The sequence below is a fragment of the Muscardinus avellanarius genome (genome assembly GCF_963383645.1).
Source record: "Muscardinus avellanarius genome assembly, chromosome: 4".
Lineage (NCBI taxonomy): Eukaryota > Metazoa > Chordata > Mammalia > Rodentia > Gliridae > Muscardinus > Muscardinus avellanarius.
In genome coordinates this window covers 134,641,744-134,667,289 of record NC_137789.1, presented here as the reverse complement: position 1 = coordinate 134,667,289, position 25,546 = coordinate 134,641,744, and the positions used below count along the sequence as shown (strand labels likewise).

The following is a 25,546-nucleotide window of genomic DNA, read 5'->3' as shown; positions in this document are numbered from 1 at the left end:
CTTTGTTGAATTATAGGTTTATATGAGTGAATTTTTGATAATGGCTATGATTTCCAACCAGCTTACAAAATCCTTGAAAATTTGGTAGTCAGCTCTAGCAAGCCAGTAAGATATAGCAATAGCATACCATTGATAATACCTTTCTTATCTTCATAGCCTGATGCTTATATATGGGCTATTGCTTCTTTTTTAGATTGTGAACCTATTTAATATGTTTATCACATATGGTGATACATTCCTGCCAACCCCCAGCAGCTATGATGAACTTTACTATGAGATTATCCGCATGCACCAGAGCTTTGACAACCTCTACTCCATGGGTAAGCTATCTTTGTTTTACTCTTCTTTCTCCAGCCTCTGTTTTTTTTTTTTGTTTGTTTGTTTTGTTTTGTTTTGTTTTGTTTTGTTTTCAGAAGTGGGGAGTTGCCGGGCGTGGTGGCGCACGCTTGTAATCCCCGCGCTTGGGAGGCGGAGACAGGAGGATCGCGCAGGTTCGAAGCCAGCCGCGCTGGCGTAAGAGACCCTGTTTCAAAAATATAAAATAGGTCTGGGAGTGTAGCCCGGAGGTAGAAGGGCTTCCAAGAACCCCAGTACCACCAAAAAAAAAGAAGTGGGGAGTTACCCAGGGGCCTTCTATCTCCAAGACACACCTCCAACCCTATTTTTTTTTTTTTTTTTCAGTACTGGGGATGGAACCCAGTAGCATTCTACATCTGAGCTATACCTTCAAACCCTATTTGTTATTTTGAAACAGGGTCTTGCTGAGTTGTAAAGAGCCTTACTAAGTAACTGAGGCTGTTGGCGAACTGTGATCCTCCTGTCTGAACCTTCCAAATGCTGGGATTACAAGTGTGTGCCACCATGCCCGGCTCCCCCGCCCTATTATTTTTCTTTTTTCTTCAGTACTTGGAAGAGAACCCAGGGGCATTGTACCTCTAGCTACACCCCAGCCCTTTTTTTTAGTCTTTTTTAAAATTTTTGAAACAGGGTCTCACTGAATTGCAAAAGGCCTCTCTAAGTAACTGAGACTGTCCACTAACCACAATCCTCTGGTCTCAGCCTCCCAAATGCTGGGATTACAAGCATTGCACCACCACGCCTGACTTTTATTCTTTATTTTGAAACAAGGTCTTACTAAGTTGCGGAGGGTCTCAATAAGTAGCTGAGGTTGGCCACGAACAGGTGATCCTCCTGTCTCAGCCTCTCTAATACTGGGATTACAAGTGTGCGCCACCACACCTGGCTCCCTGTCTGATTTTTGACAAATAAATGGAAAGTACTACAGCAGATTATCCTCTAGTTGATGCCTTTGCTTAAAAGAAATATGTAAGCCAGGCGTGGTTGTGCACGTTTATAATCCCAGCATTCGGGAGGCTGAGACTGGAGGATCATGGTTCGCGAACAGCCTCAGTTACTTAGTGAGGCCCTCTGCAACTTAGTGAGACCCTGTTTCAAAATAAAGAATAAAAAATAGGGCAGAGGGTGTAGCTTGGAGGTCAAATGCCTCTGGGTTCTATCCCCAGACCCGCAAAAAAAAAAAAAAAAAAAAAAATGTAGTAGTCTTCTTAGGCAGTAAGTATGTGTATGTGGACCATATTTCAGTGCAAAGCTAGTTAGTAGCCTTTTGTTGATGTTTGTGGAAGAGAAAATAGAAAGTTTGTAGATTTGGTGAAAGTTAGTAAGTAGGGATGAAAAAGTAAGTGGGAATTGATAGTGGCCAATAGAAGAGCTTGAATCCCAAAGGAACAATCCCCAGTGCTGGGAAAAAAAAAAAAATAGGAATCTTAGTCTATCTCTGTATTTTTGTATTTTTAGTAAAACTTACAAAAGTAAACATCAGATAAAGATCACTTTTGCAGGCTGGATGTAATATCAGTACTTGGGAGGCTGAAACAGGAGAATACCAGGTTCACTGCCAGCCTCAGCAATTTCTTGAGACCCTGTTTTAAAATAAAAATGAAGCCGGGCATGGTGGTGTACCCTTGAAATCCCAGCATTTGGAAGGCTGAGACCAGAGGATCACAGTTCGCGGACAGCGTCAGCTACTTGGTGAGGCCCTCCGCAACTTAGTGAGACCCTGTTTCAAAATAAGGCAGGCGGTGTAGCTCGGTGGTCAAATGCCCCTGGGTTCCATCTCCAGACCCGCAAAAACAAAACAAACAAACAAACAAACAAAAAACACGAAAGCCAGGTATGGTGGCTCACACTTGTAATACCAGTACTTGGGAGGCTGAGATAGGAGGATGGCAGGTTCAAGGAGAGCTTCAGCCAATAGTGAAACTCTCATCAACCTAGAGAGACTCTGTTTCAAAATAAAAATAAAATAGGGCTGGGGGTGTAGCTCAGAGGCAGAATGCCCCTGGATTTCATCCCCAGTACCACAAAAATTAATTAATTGATTAATTAATTAAAATAAAAAAGACTGGGAGTGTAGCACCAACACAGACCGCCCCTTGGCTCAATTCCCTATACCCATTCTCTAATATCTTTATGTCTGTGTTGTACTGGATATCAAGGCCATTGGTATTCTAACTCAGAGCTACACCTCAGGCCCCTCTTTTATTATTTTGTGGTATTGGGGATTGAACCCAGAGACCTTCTACCTATACTACCAGCTCTTTTAATTTTTTTGTTATTTATTTGTTTGTTTATTTATTTGTGGTACTAGGGGTGGAATCCAAGGGCTTTCTACCTCCAGGCTATACTCCCAGACCCATTTTTATGTTTTATTTGGAAACAGGGTCTCACTAAGTTGCTGAGAGCCTCAGTAAGTAGCTGTGGCTGGCTTCAAACCTGTGAGATCCTCCTATCTCAGCCTCCCAAGCGCAGAGATTACAAACATGCGCCACCATGCCTGGCTTATTTTTTGTTTTTAAAAAGGGTCTCTCTAGGTTGCTGAATATCTAGCTAAGTTGGCGAAAGGGCTGGCCATAAACTTGCTACCCTCCTGTCTCAGTCTCTCAAGTACTGGGATTACAGGCATGGACTACCATGCCCAGCTCCTTTTTTTTTTTTTTTTTTTTTTTGCGAGTCTGGGGATGGAACCCAGGGGCATTTGACCATGAGCTACACTCCCTGCCCAATTTTTTACTCTTTATTTTGAAACAGGGTCTCACTGAGTTGCAAAGGGCCTCACTAAGTAGCTGAGGCTGTCCATGAACTGTGATCCTACTGTCTCAGCCTCCCAAATGCTGGGATTACAAGGATACACCACCACACCCAGCTTACTATTTTTTATTCTTTATTTTTTATTGGTGCTTTTATTCTTATTTTGAAACAGAATCTCACTAAGTTGCCGAGGGCCTGAGTAGCTGAGGCTGGCTGTGACCCTTAGTTCCTCCTATCTCAGCCTCCCAAGTACTGGGAATATAAGTATATACCACCACACCCAGCTTCTTAAAAACATATTTTTAGTTATGGTTTTTGAGGCATAATTTACATATACAGCTGAATTTATCCTTTTAATACAGAATGCTATGTTATGACAAAGGTATAAAGTAGTATATAGTTATTATCTCTGAAATCAAGACGTAAGAGAGTTTCATCATCTCAAAACTTTCCTTTGTGCTCTTGTGAGGTCAACTCCTCCGCCTGTCCTCAGCTCCTAGCAACTGCTGATCTATTTCTATTGCTTGATTTTTTTCTTTCTTATGGGTTATAATTGTGATGTTTATGATGTGGGTTCTGGATTTTGTTATATTCCTTTATGTAATGTTGAACATTGTTTTGAAATGTGTTTGTGTTATGGGGAGTCAAGTTTGACTCTTTCAAAGTTTGCTTTTAAGGTTTGAGGGCAAGTCAAGAGCAACTTTTAGTGTAGGCTAACCTGACCCCATTACTGATGCACTGCCCATCTATAGAGTCTAACTGATACTCTGTATTCATAGGCCTTTCTACTCTTGCTAGTGGAAATATAAACCCTTTTTTTGTGTGTAGTCTGGCATGAGCTCCTCAGTGCCTCCTCTCTCATGGTTCTTGCCTTTTAGCTTTGGGTAGTTCCCTTGGAAACAGATCATTGCCCAGCAAGAGACATAAGAGGATTCCTCTTCAGATCTCTAAAACTTTCTGTCAAAATTCTTCCTCACCAATTCCCTGCCCCATACCTTTTCAGTGTCTTGACCTCTCCAATGGTTGAGGTCTGTGTCTTCAACTTGGTAAGACTACTAGCTTTCCCTGCCTTTGAGCTGGAAACTTCTCCATGCAGTAAGCCTGGGTAACCACTGGGTGCACCCTGTTTGTTTTCCTTTTGTCAGTTATTACAGCTTTCTACTGCCTATTGTCCAATGTTTGATAACCATTGTTTCACATATTTTGCCCAATTTTCTGTTGTTTAAAGGAGGAGGGTAAATTATGTCCTGTTGAACCCAGGGTCATTCTACCTCCAAGCTATAACCCCTGCCCCATTTTTTTATTCTTTATTTTGAGAGTCTCACTAAGTTGCAGAGAGCCTCACTAAGCAGCTAAGATTGGCTTTGAACCTGAAATCCTTCTGCCTCAGCCTCCCAAGTACTGAGATTACAAGTGTGTGCTACCACTCCTGGCTCTGTTTTATGTTTTTTAATCTACATACCATACATTTTGGGATAATTTTCTTAATTCTCTCTTTTAATGGTTATACATTATTTTGTGTATCATTATTTACTAGCTAAATGATTACTTTAGTAAACTAAAGCAGTGTCTTTTAAAAGGCATTTGGGGCTGGGCGTGGTGGTGCACGCTTGTAATCCCTGCGCTTGGGAGGTGGAGACAGGAAGATCGCGCAGGTTCAAAGCCAGCCTCAGCTGGCTTAAGCGACCCTGTTAACAAGTAAAAAATATAAAGTAGGTCTGGGAGTGTAGCCTGGAGGTAGAAGGGTTCCATCCCCAGTACCACCAAAATGTAAATAAATAAATAAATCATAAATACATAAATAAAGGCATTTGGGGCATTTTAAAATATTATTTTATTTAAATTTGATAGCTTAGAAAGGAATATAAAAACCCACGGCATTTCCAAATAAAATGCATTGATGAGGAATCTGGGCACCAATTCAACCGAGCAGCAAAACTAAGAGGATTTTTTTTTTTTTTTTTTTTTTTGTGGCACTGGGGTTCCTGGAAGCCCTTCTACCTCGGGGCTACACTCCCAGACCTATTTTTACATTTTCATTTTGGAAACAGGGTCTCCTCAGCCAGCGCGCGGCTGGCTTCGAACCTGCGCGATCCTCCTGTCTCCGCCTCCCAAGCGCGGGGATTACAAGCGTGCGCCACCACGCCCAGCCTAAGAGGATATTTTAGAGAAATAATAGGTGGACAGAATTAAAACACCTGAAAATGTGTGGAGGGAAAAAGTCAGCCCAATTCACATATGTTTTGGTTTCTGCCATCAAAGAATTTAGATCTAGAACAAAGTCAATGCACCTAAATACATTTCACAATTAAGTCAAAAAAGGCACATCTGACCTCAAACAATTTTGTTCATTTCATGATTAAATTTGCATATATACTGAGTGGAATCTGAGTTTAGTCTGTAAAGGTCTAACCTGGAATTGACCCAGCTTCTTCCCCAACACTCAGTCTTACAAATTAGAAAAGCGGCACACTGATAATGTTTCACTGTTGTTTCCATCTTATCTTCTTGTTCAAAAACTTACATGTAAGCCCGGCATGGTGGTGCACGCTTGTAATCCCAGCACTTGGGAGGCGGAGACAGGAGGATCGCGCAGTCAGCTGCGCTGGCTTTAAGAGACCCTGTTTCCAAATAAAAATATAAAATAGGTCTGGGAGTGTAGCCTGGAAGTAGAAGGGCTTCCAGGAACCCCAGTACAAACAAAACAAAACAAACAAACAAAAAAAAAACTTACACGTGATTATAAAACTGAGTCACTGCTAGAATGGATGCAGAGAAGCCAGATGAATTTTGTTAACCCACTACAGCACAGGCACTCCCTGATAGACCCACTGCCACCTCTCTTCTTGCTTACAGATCTTAGGTCAGGAGCAGTTGTTTATGGTATATAGATATGAAATTTCTATGCAAAGTGGTCATACATTTCTTAATGTTAGGCCCACTTTCTTTCCTTTGGAAATTCTCAGGTACACACATTTGGTAGGCAGTCTATTGAAATTAATAGTGACAGAAGCATCCATTGAATTCACTCTGTGGCAGGCCCCAATCTAAGAGCTTTATATGTATTACTCATTAATTCTCACAATAATCCTTTTATGTGGATATTACTATTTTTCTCTATTAGGAGCAAGGACAGGACTTGGACTTTAACATTTGACTTCAGAGGTCACACTATTCCATATTTTGTGGTACTAGGAATTGAACAGGGATGGTCTACCTCCGAGCTACACTCCCCACCCTATTTTATTTTTATTTTTATTTTTATTTTTATTTTTAAACAGGTTTCACTAAGTTGATGAGTCTCACTACCTGCTGAGGCTGTCCTCAAACCTGCAACCTTCCTGTCTTGGCCTTCCAAATATTGGGATTACAGGGGTATGCCAGCATGTCCATCTCGGGTCACACTCTTTATTCACTTCTGCCTAAACATGGGCTCTAGAGTCACTCCGTCCAGGTTCAATTCCACCCCCATCACTATAACTTACATGAATGACATCAATCAGTAACTTGTCTCTTCTGAGTCTGTTTCTTCATCTGTTTGCTATGTTGCATTTAACCTCACTTTGTCCAGTTGCAGGCAGAGTAAAGTTGCTACATATTTACCTTTAAGTAGCCATTCATTAAAAATGTGTATTTGAAGTACCTATCAGGTGTTTGTTCAACTGGTACTGTTTTGTCTTTTTCCTATACTGCACAGTTACTTTAATATGTGGCCCTGAAGATCTTAGTTGATAGAGGATGTGTTCAGTTCTGTATTTCTGTCATCTTTCCTCCTGTGGGTGATTTTGAAAAGAGATATAATTTGGTCAGACATTGATTATCCTGTTGATTCATGTTACAGGTCACACAAGTCAGTTGCAGAAACAAGTTACTTCTTGGTTGAAACATGATCATATTCTATCTGGGAATGTTATTTGCTATGTTTGAGTTTGTACCTTTAGGTTCAGAAAGATATATATGGAGCAGGAGGAGGTGTCAATTTAGCCAGCCAATCCCACTAAATCTTCCCTGGATACTAGGGAAATGATAGATATAGAAGCCAGGTTACCTTCCCATCACAACCCCAGTGTAGATTTTTTCCCCCCTGGTACTGGAGATAGAACCCAGGGGCATTCTACCTCCAAGCTACACCCCCAGCCATATAGATATAGACATAGATATACACATACACATACACATACACATACACATACATATACATATAGGTAGATATATATATATATATATTTTTGGTGGTACTAGAGGGTGGAACCCAGGGGCTTTCTATGTCTGGGCTTTATTCCCAGCCCTATTTTATAGTTTATTTGGAAACAGGCTCTCACTAAGTTGCTGAGAGCCTCACTAAGTTGTTGAAGCTGGCTTCGAACCTGTGCGATCCTCCTGTCTCAGTCTCCTAAGCTCTGGGATTACAGGCATGCACCACCACACCCGGTTTTTATCTTTATTTTGAAGCAGGATCTCACTGAGTAGCAAGGGGCCTCACTAAGTAGCAAGACTGGCCACAAACCACAATCCTCCTGTCTCAGTTTCTCAAATGCTAGAATTGCAAGCATGTGCCACTATGCCCTGCCCAAGGTAATTTATTTATTTATTTACTCATTTATTTATTTATTTATTTTTGCGGTGCTGGGGGTGGAACCCAGGGGCATTCTACATCCAAGAGACACCCTCCCCCCAGCCCAATTATTTATTTATTTATTTATTTATTTATTTATTTATTTATTTATTTATTTTGAAACAGGGTCTCACTGAGTTGCAAAGGACCTCACTAAGTAGTTGAGGCTGTTGTCGAATTGTGATTCTCCTGTCTCGGCCTCCAAAATGCTGGGATTGTAAGTGTGTGCCACTAGCCTGACTCTAATGTAGACTTTTGTGTGTGTATGTGGTGCTGGGGATAGAAGCCAGGGACTTTCTACCTCTGTTCTACACTCCCAGACCTATTTTATATTTTATTTGGAAACAGGGTCTCACCAAATTGCTGGTAGCCTAAGTAGCTGAAGCTGGCTTTGAACCTATGTGATCCTCTTGTCTCAGCCTCTCAAACTCTGGGATTACAAGCGTGAGCCACCATGCCCGGCTTAGTGTAGATTTTAAAGGAAAATAAAAAGTAAGTTTTAGTAGGAGGTGGTCAAGGGGGACCCAAGGCAGAGAAGTAGAGTATTTCAATAGAAAATGGGAAGAAGAGGGGGAAAATGCCAGAGAAGATAGTTAAAGGATTGTTTAAACCTGTATGTTTTTTTCTAGGCTGAGGATGTTTTTAACAGAAGATTGGCACAGGCTTTGTTTGGTTATTCTAGAAGTGCTATTCATTCCTCATATTTGCGTTTTATATCGGGTTTGACAGATCGGTGATCTTTCCTTCTTTACAGTCCTCAGGCTTTCCACCAATGCAGGCCAGTGGAAGGAAGCAGCTAGCAAGGTGACCCACGCGCTGGTTAATATCAGGTAAGAAATGAGAATTTCTCTTTCAGAGTTTCTTGACTCATCCTGAGGTTTATTGTACTTTTCTAAGTAGAATGCATTGAACACTACTACTATTTTAAGCCCTGATATCTGTAGGAGTGAAAAAATTGTCGTACTTGCTGAAGAAAAGCAGTACATGAGGCTTTCATTTTATCATATTCAAGTAGCTCAGAGTGCTGCTTGTTCTGTGAATTTTCTACCAAGAGACAGTTTGCAAGCCCTTTTCAGGCAGCCTAGCTGCCAAAGTATTTTATGTGTATAAGCCATCCAAAAGCTTTTTCCTGAAGATTTCTTCTGCTGTTCACCATGCCTTTAGTGAATGACTCATAAGTACTAGAACTTTGACATTTTACTATATTTGGCCATTTCTATTTGTGGTAAATAGAAGCAAATGGAGTCCATGGGGCTAAGTCACTTTAAGTTTCTTAGGAAGAAGCAAGGCAGTTACAGAGAGCTGTGTGTGTTGCATAAAATTGTGCCAGACATTGTCAGGTTCTTGAATACTTCACTCACCAGAAGGAACTGTCAGTCAGTGGGGAGGAGAGAGTGCTTGCAGTGTTATGAAATTTACATTTGACTTTTCTTCTGTTTTTTTGCTCCCTTGTGCCTATGATTTTGCAATTTCTCAAGTTTTTAAATTGTTTTTGCAAACAATTGAAAAATTAACATTGAGTAAAAGAGGTAAGCCCAACAGATGGGAAACTTGATTTAGCTCCAGATGTAAGCTTTGCCAGACATTCCCGTAGTACAAATGCACATTTATAACTTGGTATAGTTTCTAATGTGTGACAGAGCTGGGCTGTGATTTTCTTTTTCTGTATCTTTTCTTTCTCATTTTTTTAAAGGTAAAATGTCCTGTCCCTGCAGTGATTTACTACACTGTTTGGCACCTCTGGTAGTACAAAGTAAAGTGTGAAATGTGTGTTAGGAGGGCTGGGAAGAGGGAACATGAGGTGAGATGTGCTAACAAGATTGTTGTGAAAGTTGGACTGCCTTACCTGTCCCCAGAGATATTTTGCAGCAAACACAATCTTATAAATTTCACAAATAAATGCATATCCATATCTAGCAAATAATCCAGACACTATGGTGAGACTGTATGATAAATGTGAATTTTTATTAAGAATCAAGAATTATAAACTGTCTTCTTCGAAATATCCCTTTGTGACCCAAGGGCAGTGTGACACATGTGAGTGTTTGAATGAAGCACCAGGTTCTGAGCTAGAGTATGAAATGTATAGAGTATAGTGTATGTTGCATTCTTTATTCATGTATTTACATAGCTTTCCAGGCAGCTCTTTTCTACCTGGGACCTGTTTTCCTGGTCATATGCCGCTGTGCTTGCTTTATCTCCATGTTGCTTTCCTTTTGGTGGTTCTGGCTTGGCCGCTGTCCTTATGCTTCCCAAGGGCCATCAAGCAGCTGATTTAAGCTTCTGGTCTCCTTTTCTAAATCGCTGAGAAAGAACTGGGCTGAGCCTTGTACAGATGCCCATAACCATAGCTTCTTCCTTCTCTCTGTAGGACATCAGCAGTCCTCTACTTTCATTTTCATTCCTCAAACTTCTCTGATGGGCTTGCTGCAGAGAATAGTCATGTCTTTTCTTTTTTAATTGGTTCATTGTGGTCATACATCTTAATGGAGTACAAGATGGTAGAGACATGCATGCACACATCACTCATTTAGCCCTTCCCCGGTCCCCATTTCCTCCCCTCTCCCTCCTTCTCATATTTGGTTTAGTGATTGGCATTAATGTGATTGTGAATGTTCAACGTGCACATTAGAGAATTTCCTTCTTCCCTGCTCCCATTCCCGTCACATCAATTTTATTATTGCTGATGAATTTTAGTATATGCCTAAAATAGCAAATAAAAACTGAATAAAAAAATCTATTCAGTTTTCCCAAGAGATGACAGATGCTTGAATCTTAAAGTACAGATGTTTACGTTTTTTTCCTTTCTGACATTTCTTTTTACTTACTAAATGCCAGACTTTTTGCCAGTCTTTTATACACTATCTTCTTTAATCTTCAAACTCTATATTATACACTTTCTTTTTTTTTTTTCCAGTACTGGGGATGGGAACCAGGGGCATTCTACCTCTTAGATACACCCCCAGTTCTATTTTTTTATTCTTTATTTTGAAACAGGGTCTCACTGATTGCAAAGGGCCTCACTAAGTAGCTGAGGCTGTCCTAGAACTGCAGTCCTCCTGTCTCAGTCTCCCAAATGTTGGAATTACAAGCGTGTGCCACCACGCCTAGCATGTTAAACACTTCTTAAATATACCTTTTACCAGTGAGGAAATTGAGTTTTAACGATTGTGAATTGTGGAAAGGGACCACAATTGTTGTGTGATAGAGCTAAGAATTAATCAGACGTTGTCCATTTCTAACCCTACAGCTCTTTTCTTTTCTTTTCTTTTCTTTTCTTTTCTTTTCTTTTCTTTTCTTTTTTTTTTTTTTTTTTTTGTACTGGGAATGGAACCCAGGAGCATTCTACCTCTGAGCTATACCTCCAGCCCTATTTTTTTTTCTTTATTTTTTTAAACAGGGTCTCACTAAGTTGCTGAGGCTATCCATGAACCATGACCCTCCTATCTCAGCCTCCCAAATGCTGAGATTACAAGCATGTGCCACCACGCTTGGCTAGAGCTCTTTTCTTACATATCATAATTCCTTCTTTAGAGTTATAGCAAAGGCTACTGTGGAAGTAAAAAGTTTAGCATGATGAATTGAAAGAAGCATTTTGGGGGGGGTAATGGGGATTGAACCCAGAGAAGTTGTACCTCTGAGCCACACTCTCAGCCCTATTTTTCTTTTTTTCTTTTTTTTTTTTTTTACTTTGAAGCAATCTCACTAGATTGCTGAGTCTTGCTATGTTGTCAAGGCTGTTCTTGAACCTGCAATCCTCCTGTCTCAAGTCTCCTAAGTACTGGGATTACAAGCATGTGCCACCACTCTGAGCTAAGCATGGTAATTGGTTTAGAAAAACTAAATTTTTGCCGGGTATGATGGCACACACTTGTTTGTAATCCCAGTACTTGGGAGGCTAAGACAGGAGGATTGCAGATTTATGGCCAGCCTCATCTACTTAGTGAGGCCCTCCACAACTTTTAGTGAGTCTGTTTCCAAATAAAAAATAAAAAAGAAGGCTCGGGGTGTAGGTCAGAGGTAGAATGACCCTGGGTTCAATCCCCATTACTGCAGAAAAAAGAAAAAGAAAAACTGGATTTTTGTCTTTAAAATTCTTGAACAAGCTGGGCATGATGGCGCACACTTGCAATCCCTGCACTTGGGAGGTGGAGACAGGAGGATGGCTCAGGTTCAAAGCTGAGCTGGCTTAAGAGACCCTGTTTCCAAATAAAAATATAAAAAATAGGTCTGGGAGAATAGCCCAGAGGTAGAAGGGCTTCCAGGAACCCCAGTACCACAAAAAAAAAAAAAAAAAAAATCTTGAACAAACTACTTAGATTCTCTGGACCTTTTTCTACCATCTGTAAGATTTGAGTGGGTTTGGTGACACACACCTGAAATTCCAGTACTTGGGAGGCTGAGACAGGAAGATCACAAGTTTGAGGACAGCCTCAGCAACACCACAAGACTCTCAGGAACCTAGTGAAACCCCATTTTAAAACAACAAATAGAAGCCGGGCGTGGTGGCCGCGCTTGTAATCCTGCACTTGGGAGGCCGAGACAGGAGGATCACAGGTTCAAAGCCAGCCTCAGCTACTTAGTGAGGCTCTCAGCAACTTAGCGAGACCCTGTTTCCAAATAAAGTATAAAATAGGTCTGGGAGTATAGCCCGGAGGTAGAAAAGGCCCTGGATTCCACCTCCAGTCACACACACACACACACACACACACACACACACACACACACGCACACACACTGTAAGGGTGATATTATTCAGAGTAGTGGCTGAAAAAAAATATAATGAATGAGCTTTCAGCTATGTTGGAGGCTGAGGCAGGAAGATCACAGTCTAGCTGGGGCAACTTAGCAAGATCCTGTCTCAGAATTTAAAAATTTAAAAATTAGCTGAGTACATACCTTTAATCCCAGTATTTGTGAGGCTGAGATAGGAGGATTGCAGATTTGAGGCTAGCCTTAGCAATTTAGTGGGACCCTGTTTCAAAATAAAGGATAAAATAAGGCTAGGGCTGCAGCTTGGAGACAGAATGCCTCTGGATTAAATCTCTAGTACCAAAAAACTATAATAATAATAATAATAATAATAATAATAATAATAATAATAAAAATTTAAAAGGACTGGGATGTAACTCAAGTGGTAGAGCACATCCAGGTTTAATCCTAGGATAAAAAACAAATAAAAACTTAGTAAAGTATAAAATTCTGGTCATGTCACTTAACAAATTATCTTTAAGTCTCATCCACCTTATAGCATATGTCAGATTTTTCTTCTTTTTCAAGCCACAAAATATCCCACAGTGTATTCAAACTATATATATTTTTTGTGATACTGGGGATGGAACCCAGGGACATTCTACCTCTGAGCTATACCCCCAGCTCTATTTTTAGTCTTTGTTTTAAAACAGGGTCTCACTGAGTTGCAGAGGGCCTCACTAAGTAGCTGAGGCTGTCCGCAAACCATGATCCTCCTGTCTCAGCCTCCCAAATGCTGGGATTACAAGCGTGCCCCACCACACCTGTCTCAAACTACATTTTTTAAATCTTTTCATCCATTGATGGACACTTTAGTTATCTCAACCTTTTCATTATTATAAATAATGTTACTATGAATATATGTTCCATTTGAAACCTTGCTTTCATTTCTTTTGGGCTTAAATTCAGTAATTGCTGGATCATATGGTAATTTTGAGATTAAATTTTTGAAGAACTGTCACACTGTTTCATTGTTGTTGGTTCTATTGTTTGTGGAGGATTAATTCTAGGGCCTTGAGTATGCTACCAAGTGGTCTACTACTGAGCCACATTCTCAGCCTCATATTGTTTTTTTTTTTTTTTTTTGGTTTGGTTTGGTTTGGTTTAACATTTCGAACATTCCTTTGAGAGTTTCCTGTCTATTTTTATTTTTCTCTGCAAAATCCAAAGTGTCTACCTGAAAAGACGTTTTGCTTTTTATGTAGGTGAACTTGCATACCTTTGAATGTAGATGGTCCAGGGAATTTTCTTTTCTCAGAGTCAGTTTTCTCTTAGCTGAGGGCAAGCAAAAGCAAAAAAAGTAGGCTGAGTAGTGTTCATTCCACTGAGCCAGGCCTCGAAGGTGCCCTATGCTCCTTGCTGTTATCTAAGAGTTTGTATTATGTATCTATGACATTATTAACTTTGTGTGGTTGGGAAAACAAGACCTTGTGTCAAAAAATTTGAGCTTTCAGCTTCTCAGGGATATTGTGAAATATTTAACTACTAGCCACCAAGTTGATTATCAAAGATAGAATATTGTAAAAGCTTAGCAGAAAAACAGTGATGGTGTACACAGTTTGTTTTTCTGTTTAGAAGGGTACTATTCAGCCCAGTTTGGTGGCACACGCTTGTAATCCCAGGGCTTGGGAGTTTGAGACAGGAGGATCGCACCACAGATTCAAAGCCAGCCTCAGCTACTTAGTGAGGCTCTCAGCAACTTAGACCCTGTTTCAAAATAAAGTATAAAAATAGGTCTGGGAGTATAGCCTGAGATAGAAAAGCCCCTGGGTTCTACCCTCAGTACCACACACAAACACACAAAATTAAAAATAATAATAACAATAATAAAAAGGTACTGTTCCCACACCTGAAAAAGATTTGTAAGGCAGGGCAACCAAACTCTTAATCACCTCTCTTATAGTGTGTTATTTCACAGCCATGGAAAAGGACTGCATTTCATCAGAAACTAACAGCAGAGAGGCTTCCCAGACTGTTTTGCTGTTGATGATGGCTCCATGCTGTGTTTTTGGGATGCTTGGAATGCAGTACATCTAATGATCACCTTCATAGGATGTCTTCCAAGCAGGTGCAGGGCAGCATAATGGCTACAGATCTTCCTGTCTTTTGGAGCTTAGATTGTGACACTAGAAATTAAAAGTACTTCTAAATTGCTCAAGTGTCAGTCTTTTTGCTTTTCACTTGTCTCTCAGGGATTAGTCACACCAGTTCTTTAATTGTCAAAGTTATTTGTGTTTAAACAATATCTCTCTTCCTGTTTGATCCTTCATGAGATTCTTAAAATGCAGCTGCATAGAAACCGCTATTTTATTGAAACACCTGATGTCACCAACAAACAGGGCTTTGGGGTTTTCCTCCCCATAAAATAGTAGAGAGTCATTTCATTGTTTTCCAATGAGAAAAATCATATGTGCTCTTCTACCTTTAAGGCTCTGCTTTTTGGGTAACTACTGCTTCAGCTACCTCCACAGATCTAATGGTTTACAAAGGAGAATACTGTGAGGGATCTAAGTTCAGGGATGGAAGGAAACCATTTGGGAAGTTTTGCTTAGAAACTTTAATGTTAAATATTTCCTGCTAACCACTTAGCAGGCTATCCTAGTGAGATCTTATACTTTAGAAAAATGTCCATTGAATATTAGTCAAAAGAAAAAAGTTTTAGACCAAAACCTGACCTTCATCTAACCAAAGAGCTTCCAATGTGAGTAATTTGAAGCTCTTAATGAATCTCTCAAATTAATGTCTTAATGCTTTTCACTTAAATGAGAATTTTATTAACATCAAGTTAAAAATCTTAATCTCTTCACAGAAAGTAGTGGCTGAATCACTGCAATAGGTGTTTCTTCTATAGATTTCTTAGGGTAGATAGTTTTATGATTAATATATTTTTCATTTTACTTGGAATGTATTAGGTGGTTTTGTTTTCTTCCAGAATGACTTTTTTTTTTTTTTTTTTTTGACTGGGGATCGAACCCAGGGCGGTGCACTTGCCAGGCAAGCACTTTGCCACTGAGCTACATCCCAGCCCCCAGAATGACTTTTCAAATATTGCTACGCAGGTGGGAATGAGAATTTGGTGCATTTTATTTGTCTCTTAATTGTTCATATGAATTTGTTTCGTCTCCTTCTGTTTACTCCATGATCTGTTTGTTCAGTTGCTGAAGTGGTCACCCTTACACTTTTCCTGATGCCTATATGTTTGTGTATTTGTTTTCCTTTGGGGGGAGGGAAGGAAAGCTTTAAGTGTGAAGGCTAAAAACAAGAGTAGCTTTTAGCAGTCTCTAGTAAGGTGGCTCGTTGAGCGTGACTCCCTTTGGAAGACTGTATAAATGTTACAGGAACCCAGTATGGTGGCACACACCTGTAATTCTAGCAGTTTAGGAGGCTAAAACAGGAGGATAATAAGTTCGAGGCCAGCCTGGATAACTTAGGAAAATGTGGTCTAAAAATGAAAACTAAAAAGGGCTGAGAGCTGGGCATAGTGGCCCACACCTATAATCCCAGTACTTGAGGGGCTGAAACAAGAGGATCACAGATTTGAAGGTAGCCTCAGCAAGTAGTGAGACTCTCATCAACCTAGCAAGACCCTGTTTCCCAATAAATAAAATTGGGCTGAGAGTATAGCTCAAAGGTAGAATGGTTCTGGATTCAATCCTCAGTACCCCTTTGCTTAGTTTTCTCAGCTATGCATGAGGATAATGGACCTGGGTCATTATTGAGCTATTATTATTATTGTTATATAGTACAGGGGATTGAACCCAGGGGCATTTTACCTCTGAGCCACATGCCTAGCGTTATTTTTATTTTGAAATAGGGTGTTGCTAAGTTTCCAAGGCTGGTCTTAAACTTGTGATCCTCCCGTCTCAGCCCTCCAAGTACTGGGATTATAGGCATGCACTACTATACCTGGCTGGCTTATTTATTTATTTATTTATTTTGGTGGTATTGGGGATGGAATCCAGGGGCCTTCTACCTCTGGGCTACACTCCCAGGCCTATTTTATATTTTTTATTTGGAAACAGGGTCTCAGTCTCTTTTTTCTTTTCTTTTCTTTTCTTTTTTTTTGCGTGTCTGGGGATGGAACCCAGGGGCATTCTACCTCCAAGCTACACCCCCTGCCCTGTTTTTTATTGTGTGTGTGTGTAGGGGGGGGGTACTGGGGTTCCTGGAAACCCTTCTACCTCCGGGCTACACTCCCAGACCTATTTTATACTTTTTATTTGGAAACAGGGTCTCTTAAGCCAGAGAGGCTGGCTTCAAACCTGCGTGATCCTCCTTTCTCCGCCTCCCAAGCGCGGGGATTAAAAGCATGTGCCACCATGCCTGGCCCTGGAACAGGGTCTCTTAAGCCAGAAGAGGCTGGCTTTGAACCAGCACCATCCTCCTGTCTCAGTCTTCCAAGTGCGGGGATTACAAGCATGTGCCACCATGCCCAACTACCTGGCTTGTTTTAAATAGCAATATGTGTAAAGCAACTAAAATAATTTCTGGTACATAGTCAGAGCTATATAAATGTGTATTATTTTTAATTTAAAAAAATGGTCCCTATTGTGCAAGTTTGGAGTCTTATCAGCCTCAGTTCTGATGATTTACATGGGAATTCATTCTAGACAAGCCCCTTCCTTATCCAACTTTGTTTAGTCCCTAATGGAAACCAGAGATACAAAAGTCTATTATTTACCAGCTGACATCAGGAGTAATACTGAAACCTAGCTGTCACCCTGTGCCTTAGCATCTTTGATAGGAAAAGAGTTCAGGTGGGTAGAGTTGTGTTTTTCATTACTTCTAGTCTTCTGAGAAGATATTTGACCATATCGCTTTGGCTTTATTATTTTCATGTGCAAGTCTGCCTTCTTTCTTATTATCACTGTGCTAAAAGAATGTATCCAAAGTAAACTGTGTGTATTGAGAGAATACTTGCCATTGTGTTTTTATCTCTGTTTAAAAGAACTGTAGATTATTTTAAATTTTCTTTCTTGTGTTTTAATTTATTAAAAACACATAGTACCAGGCATGGTGGCACAGGCCTATAATCCCAATACTTGATAGGCAGAGACAGGATCGCAGGTTAACTGCCAGCCTCAGCAACTTAGTGAGACCCTCTGCAATTTAGTGAGACCAGGTTTCAGAAATAAAAATAAAATAGGGCTGGGGGTGTAGCTCGTAGGTAGAATGCTCCTGAGTTAATTCCCTTTATCACAGGGAGGGAAGAACACAACACTTAGCTGTGGATATTTTGTAGATGTCCTTGATCAAGTTGAATCCCCTTCTGTTCCTAGTATATGGCGTGATTTTCCCCCACGGGGTACGGGACTGGTGACTGAACCCAGGGACCTTCTACCTCCAAGGTATGTCCCCAGGCCTTTTTATTTTGACACAGGGTTTTGCTAAGTTACTAATCGAAGGGTTGTTGAATATTTTTCTTATGGTAGGATGTTTGTCAAATGCCTTTTCTCTATCTGTTGAGATGATCAGGGCATTTTTTTCTTTTTCTTTTTTATATCTGTGTGGTTTTGGGGATAAAACCCATGCCCTTACAGTGCTAGAAAAGAACCATACAACAAGATCTTAGGTCTTTGCTATTCTTTTGAAACAATATACTACATTAATTGAATTTATTTTATTTTTTTTTATTGGTGCACTGTATTCATACATCATAGTGGGATACAAACTTTTGTAGACATACATGCACACATCACCCAGTCAGCCCCCACCCGATCCCCACCCCATTCTCTCCCCATCCCTCCTTCCCATGCTTGGCTTAGTGGTTGACATCTAGTATTATAGCAATTTATCCAAAATTAAAAATGATACTCTCACATAACAGTTTCATTTGTCTGATACCAAGCTTTTGATGACTTAAAGATAACATTTCAATATTTCTTTTTGCTTTCTTTCTTACCAGAGAATATTTTTTTTCTATTTTTTTAGGTGAAACTATCATATATTTATATATTTATTTTTCAGAAAAAAATCTATCCTAATATGTAATATGGATTCTAGATACCCAAAACGATCTTGAAAAAGAACAAAGCTAGAAGATATATATTTTCTGATTTCAAACCATATAAAGCTACAATAATTGAAACAATGTAGTACTGTTCTAAAGGCAGATATATAAACCATTGGAGTTAAATACCAGCCTAGAGCTAAATTCTTCCCTATATTATCAAGTTATTTTTGACAAGGTTTCCACGAATATTTGGTGGTGGAAATAATAATCTTTTAACTAAATATTGTTGAAAAATAATAATTACATGGAAAAGAATATTGGACCCTTACCTAATCCCATATACAAATATTAACTCAAAATAGATAAAAGACCTAAATATAAATCTTAAGACTATAAACTTTTAGAAGAAAATCTGGGTCATAAAACCTCACAACATTGAAATTGGCAGTGATTTCTTGGATATGATTTCAAAGGCACAGGCAACAGAAGAGTATACAAACTCCCTAAAAAATAAAAAAAATTGTATATCCAAAGACAATGTAAACAGAGTTAAAAGTTACTAATAGAATTGGATAAGATATTTCCAAATGCTATATCTGAAGGTATATTAATATTCCAACTAGAAATCCTAAAAATTAACAACAATAAAGGCAAACAATACAATTTAGAGATAGGTAAAAGACTAACATAAATAATGAATCTCCACAGATAACCAATCTTAGTTGTCTGTTGGATGGAAAATCTTGTTTCTCTGGTTCTGTTGTGTGTTAACTATTTCTTCTTTGTAGTTAATCTCTTTGAGTATTTTCTCTAGCGCTGGTTTTGAAGACATAAATTCCTTCAGTTTCTGTTTGTCGTGGAAGCTTCTTATTTTTCCATCAAATTTGATAGAAAGTTTTGCTGGGTAGAAAATTTTTGGCTGGAAGTTGTTTTCTTTCAGAGTTTGGAATATGTTACTCCAAGCCCTTCTGGGTCTCATGACTTGGTTTGGGAAGTCTGGAGTGATTCTAATCGGTTTGCCTCTGAATGTCACTTGGCCCTTTGTTTTTGTTGCCTTTAAGATTCTCTGCTTGGCTTCCACATTGGTCATTTTGACAATTATATGGCGTGGGGATCCTCTTCTCGGATCCTGTCTAAAGGGAGTTCTATAAGTTTCCTGGATCTGTGTATCAACCTCTTGCTCTATGTTTGGAAAATTTTCTGCTATTACTTCCTTGAAGAGATTGTTGATCCCTTTGGTTTCACTTTCTTTTCCCTCCTCTATTCCAATTATTCTTAGGTTTGCTCTCTTAAAATGGGCCCATATTTCTTCAATGTCAGATTCCTGCTGTCAGATATTTTTTTCTAGATTAGAAACTATGCGTTCATTTTTGGAATGATCATCTTCTAAGAGCGAGATTCTATTCTCCATGTGGTCTAATCGGTTGTTTGTGCTTTGAATTGAGATCTTTACTTCATTAATTGCATCCTTTCTCTCTTTTTGGCTCTCTCTGAGTTCTTTTCGAAGCACCTCTATTATTTCTACAGTTATTTTCCTGATTTGATCTTCTAGAAATCTCTGATTTTCTGTTTTATCGGGTTCTGATGTTGTGGGGTTGTGGGCATTTATTGCTCCAGTGTTATTCCTTTTTCCCATGATTTCGGATGTTTGTGCCTTCTCTGGGTTCTTCCCTTGGGTCACTATGACTTCACTTAAGGTGCTCTGGATCTCGAGTCTGTAGTATCTCAGACCCCACTACTCCTTTACTGGGTTGTATCACAGAGTCTCCGACCCAGGGAGTCGATAGAGGCTGCTTTAAACTATGGGGGGTGCCAGGTTGGGCGTTCTCCTATGGTGTGATATCTCTGCCACCGCCACTCCCCCACAGGGTCAAGTCCCAGGGAATACAGTACTGGGATTTCTTCTCTGTGGCCCGCAATTTGACTCACTGTTCTTGAGTTCGCAGATGTAGCTGTACTGGACTCGGTGGATTCGCTGCTGCTGCCGCCGGTGGCAATATGGCGCTGCTGCTATGCCCTCGGCCGTGAGGCTGGCTTATTTCTTCTTGGTTTTGAGTTCCACTCTGAGTCCCTGCAGCGTGTGCTGAGCTCAGCCACTGGGAGCTTTAGATGTTCCCTGTGCTGAAAAATCCCGCCTGGCTGTTCCACAGCGGCTCACCTCGGCTTGCTGTAGCCGTCCGGTGAACTTGCCGCTGCCGCCGGCAGTATAGCGCTGCTGCCGCGTCCTCGGGCGTGAGGCCGGTGTATCTCCTCTGTGGCTCTGAGCTCTGTTCTCAGTCCGCTTTCTCTCTGGAGCCTGGTGATTTTTTTGTTTCTCTGGTGATGGTGTTTTCTGGCTATGAAAGGCGCTGATTTTGTGGTAATGGAGATTGGTTGTTAGCAGGGCTCTTAAGCCCCGCTTTTCTCAGTTGCCGTCTTCCCGGAAGTCCTCACATTAATTGATCTTGAAATGCTAAATGAACTTTGCATTCCTGGGATAAGTCCTATTTGGTCATAGTATGCAGTGTGTGTGTGTGTGTGTGTGTGTGTGTGTGTGTGTGTGTGTGTCTTGCTGGATTCAGTTTTCTAGTATGTATGTATGTATGTATGTATGTATGTATTAATTTTGCGGTACTGGGGCTTGAACCCAGGGGCATTCTGTGGACATTCTACCTCCGAGTTACACCTCCAGCCCTTTTTTTTTATTCTTTATTTTGAAACAGGGTCTCACTGAGTTGCAAAGGGCCTCACTAAGCTGAGGCTGGCTTTGAACCTGCAATCCTTCTATCTCAGCTTCCCAAGTACTAGTATTACAAGCGTGTGCCACCACACCCAGCTGCTAATCTTTTATTAATGGTATTTGCATTGAACATCAGTGTCTGTAGACGATAGGAATAATGGTCTGGGTTCTTGTCTTACTTGTTTTGTTTTGTTTGGTGGTACTGGAATTCCTGGAAACCCTTCTACCTCCGGGCTACACTTCCAGACCCATTTTTATATTTTTATTTGTAAACAACGTCTCTTAAACCAGAGAGACTAGCTTCGAACCTGTGCGATCCTCCTGTCTCTGCCTCCCAAACGCGGGGATTACGAGCGTGCACCACCACGCCCAGCTAGGTTCTTGCCTTATGATGTCTTTGGTTTTGGTATCAGGATAATACTGGCATCAAAAAATGAGTGTGCAGGCCAGGAGTGGTGGCGAACACTTGTAATCCCAGCATTCAGGAGGCTGAGTCTGGAGGATCGCGGTTCATGGACAGCCTCAGCTACTTAGTGAAGCCCTCTGCAACTTAGTGAGACCGGTTCAAAATAAAGAATAAGCCGGGCGTGGTGGCGCACGCTTGTAATCCACACATTTGGGAGGCGAAGACAGTAGGATCACACAGGTTCGAAGCCAGCCACGTGGCTTAAGAGACCCTGTTTCCAAATAAAGATATATATATATATTTTTTTTTTTAAACAATAGGCCTGGGAGTGTAGCCTGAAGGTAGAAGGGCTTCCAGGAACCCCAGTACCACCAAAATAAAGAATAAAAAGTAGGGCAGGAGTTGTAGCTCAGAGGTCGAATGTCCCTGGATTCTTTCCCCAGACACCCCCCCCCAAAAAAAAAAAAGAGTTTGCAAGTGTTCTTCCTCTTCTGTTTTTTGGAAGACTTTGTGAAGGATTGGTATTAATTGTTCTTTACGTGCTTGTTTAAATTTATTAGAGCCTGGATTTTTTCACTTGTGGTTTTTTATTAGTAGGTTAACTATTAATAGTTTGTTGTATATTTCTTTTTGAGTCAGTTTTACTCAGTATTTGTGTCTACCTAGTACTTTTTAATCTAAATTGAATTAATGTACTGCTTTCTAGTTGTTCATAGTGTTACTTTATAATTTATTTTATTTTATTTTTTTATTTTTTGGTGGTACTGGGGGTGGAACCCAGGGGCATTCTACCTCTGAGCTACACCCCCAGCCCTATTTTTTAGTCTTTTTATTTTTGAAACAGCGTCTCACTGAGTTGCAAAGGGCCTTGCTAAGTAGCTGAAGCTGTCTGCAAACCATGATCCTTGGGTCTCAGCTTCCCAAATGCTGATATTACAAGCCTGTACTATCACACCTGGCTTCTGTTCTTTATTACAGGGTCTCACTGAGTCGCAAAGGGCTTCACTAAGTAGTTTCTGAGGCTACCCTCAAACCGTGATCCTCCAGTCTCAGCCTCCCAAATGCTGAGATTACAAGTGTGTGTCACCACGCCTGGCTATAATTCATTTTATTTATATATCATTGGTAGTATTCTCTCTTGGGTTTTATTTATTTATTCATTTATTTATTATTATTGGTACTGGATATTGAACCAAGGAGCATTCTACCTCTGAGCTACACTTACAGCCCTATTTTTCAATCTTAATTTGAAAGAGGGTCTCACTAAGTTGCAGAGGGCCTCACTAAGTAGCTGAGGCTGGCCGCTAACCTTTGATCCTAAGCCAGATGTGATGGCCACTTGTAATCCCAGTACTTGGGAGGCTGAGACAGGAGGATCACAGGTTGCCAGCCTCAGCAACTTAGTGAGTCCCTCTACAATTTAGTGAGACTGTGTTTCAAAATAAAAAAAAATAGTTCATATTTTAAGACAAGTTTACATAATAAATAACTTCTAGCAGGTAGGCTAAAACTCCCCAAGGACGCAGAAGGATGGTAAGGCCTTCTTTATTTATTTATTTATTATTTATTTTTATTGGTGCATTGTAATCATACATCACATTGGAATACAAGACTTGAGAGGATATACAAGCCTACATCATCCAATTCACCCTCATCCACTCCCCATCCCATTCCCTCCCCTCCCTCGGTCCCATGCTTGTTTGGTGATTAATTTTGATAAATTTGTTTACGTACTTCCTGTGTTTTAAAGAGGTTCCATCCTTCCCTATCCCATACCCTCTGATTGGTCACCTTAATTGCTTCGCTATAGGGCCCTTTCTATAACTCGACCTCTTCCTGTTACCCCTTTCCTCCTAGTTATTGCTGATTAGGGGAAACATCTGGTTTTTATTTTCTGTGATATTTCTCTGTGCATGCTGCATTACAAGTACCGATCCCACTCTTGACAGCCCCAGTAGTGGCCTGGCTACCCGGTGGACTGATCCAGAACTCACTGGCTCCAGCACCAGCCTTGCCTCATGGGAGGCCCCGATTCTGGCCTTGCTGGCCCCGGCACCAGCCTAACCCCTCAGCTGGCTTCGATCCCGGCCTCGGTGGCCCCAGCATCGGCCTTGCCTCAAGGCAGGCTCCAGCCCAGCCTTGCTGACCCTGGCACTGGCCTAACCCCTCAGCAGTCTCCTATCCTGGCCTCGGAGGCCCCAGCACCGGCCTTGCCTCATGGCAGGCTCCAATCCCGGCCTCGCTGGCCCTGGCACCAGCCTACCCTCTCAGCAGGCTCCTATCCCAGCCTCGGAGGTACAGGCCTTCTTTAAAGAGGGCATATACCATAGTGACCCCTGACTTTGTTAAACAAGTAACATATCTTTTTCTTAACAAAGGCTTGCACTGGAGATAATAGGCAGGCCCATGTCTGCTTCAGGGCAAGAAAAAGGCTTTTGGTCAAGCAAGGTGGGAGATAGTGAATCCTCATAATCATATAAAAAGGCTTGACAGGAGATAATGGGAGGGCCCACACCTAGTGGGTCAGGAGCAGATAGAAAGTCTATTGGTCAAGCAAGATGGGAGATAATGAATCTTTATAAAAATTGTTCTATGTTCAGAAACTTCAGTGTCTTATTTTCTTGGCACTCCACTACGTCCCTCTCTCTGATGTAGTGTTTTATAATTCTGTCCCTTCGTTTTACCTTTTGTCTCGGACCCTAACACTTTGTAGTAATAAAAACTGCTTAAGCTTAAAAAAAAAATAGTTCTACATACACACATACATACAAAATAAAAAATAAAGTAATCCTAGATATAGGATGGAAAAGGATTTAAGGATCTAAACTATGCCTACGTATCTCATTTGTGTCTAGAATCCAGGCTCATTCTACCTCCAAACTACACCCCCAGCCCTATTTTTTTTTTTGTTCAGCACTGGAGATGAAACCCATGGGCATTCTACTTTTGAGCTACACCCCAGCCCTATTTTTTATTCTTTATTTTTGAAACAGGGTCTCACTGAGTTGGAAAGGGCCTCACTAAGTAGTAGCTGAGGCTGTCTGCAAACTGCGGTCTTAGCCTCCCAAATGCTGGCATTACTAGCATACACCACCACACCCAGCTTTTTATTCTTTACTCTGTATCTTTTTTTTTTTTTTTTTGGTGGTACTGGGGTTTCTGGAAGCCCTTCTACCTCCAGGCTACACTTCCAGACCTATTTTTACATTTTTATTTGGAAACAGGGTCTCCTAAGCCAGCGCATGCAGCTGGCTCCTAACCTGCGGGATCCTCCTGTCTCTGCCTCCCAAGTACTGGGATTACAAACCAGCGCCATCACACCTGGCTACTCTGTATCTTGAAACAGGGTCTCACTAAGTTGTGAGTACTTCCAAGTACTCAGTACTTCCAAGTACTGAGATTATAAAGTGTGCCACCTTGCCTGGCTTAGACTTTTTATAAATTACAATTAAAAGCCAGTATTTATCAATTGGGCCATTATTAAATGATACCTTTCCTAGCAAGAGTTCCTTTGGGGGGAAAAATCAGCTTTTCTCAGGTGAAAATAACATTACTTTTTATCTTGGGGAGTCAATAATAATTGAAGAAGAACACATCTCTAAAGGACAAGGGCTAGTTGTGCCAGCAAAAGTAGCCCATCTCCAGAGAGCAAGAGGTTATGGAAAGCTGTTTGGGAAAGAGCAAGTCTGGGAATGATACAGTGTTTGAAATGATACAGACTTTAGCCTCTATGAACTCTTACAGCCCTGTTACATAAAAAGTCAATTGGAAATACCTTTCTTCCTGACTTACTAAGACAAAGTAGCAGTTCTAGGTCACCCTGACTGTGGCTCAGGTTCTCAATTTTTAATGTTTAGATAGTTGGAAATTGTGGGAGAAACAAAAGGGTGAAGAAATGATCCTTAAATACTTCTAAAGAAAGGACACCAAGTCTCTCACTAGTACATGACACTGCTTCTCATTCATTCTCTCTCCCTCTTGACCCCTCGACCC

The 25,546-nt window shown here is 40.7% G+C and overlaps 1 protein-coding gene across 1 annotated transcript in view; it reads left to right on the top strand.

Moving 5' to 3' along the window:
- Positions 1 to 25,546, top strand: part of ARMH3 (armadillo like helical domain containing 3) — a gene marked incomplete at its 3' end in the record, with an annotated part of 257,318 nt that overhangs the window by 135,013 nt on the left and 96,759 nt on the right. The window contains exons 22-23 of the mRNA XM_080693692.1: positions 194 to 320; positions 8,478 to 8,553. Of these exons, the coding sequence (XP_080549818.1) occupies positions 194 to 320; positions 8,478 to 8,553 (203 nt within the window). The remainder of the gene's footprint in view (positions 1 to 193; positions 321 to 8,477; positions 8,554 to 25,546) is intronic.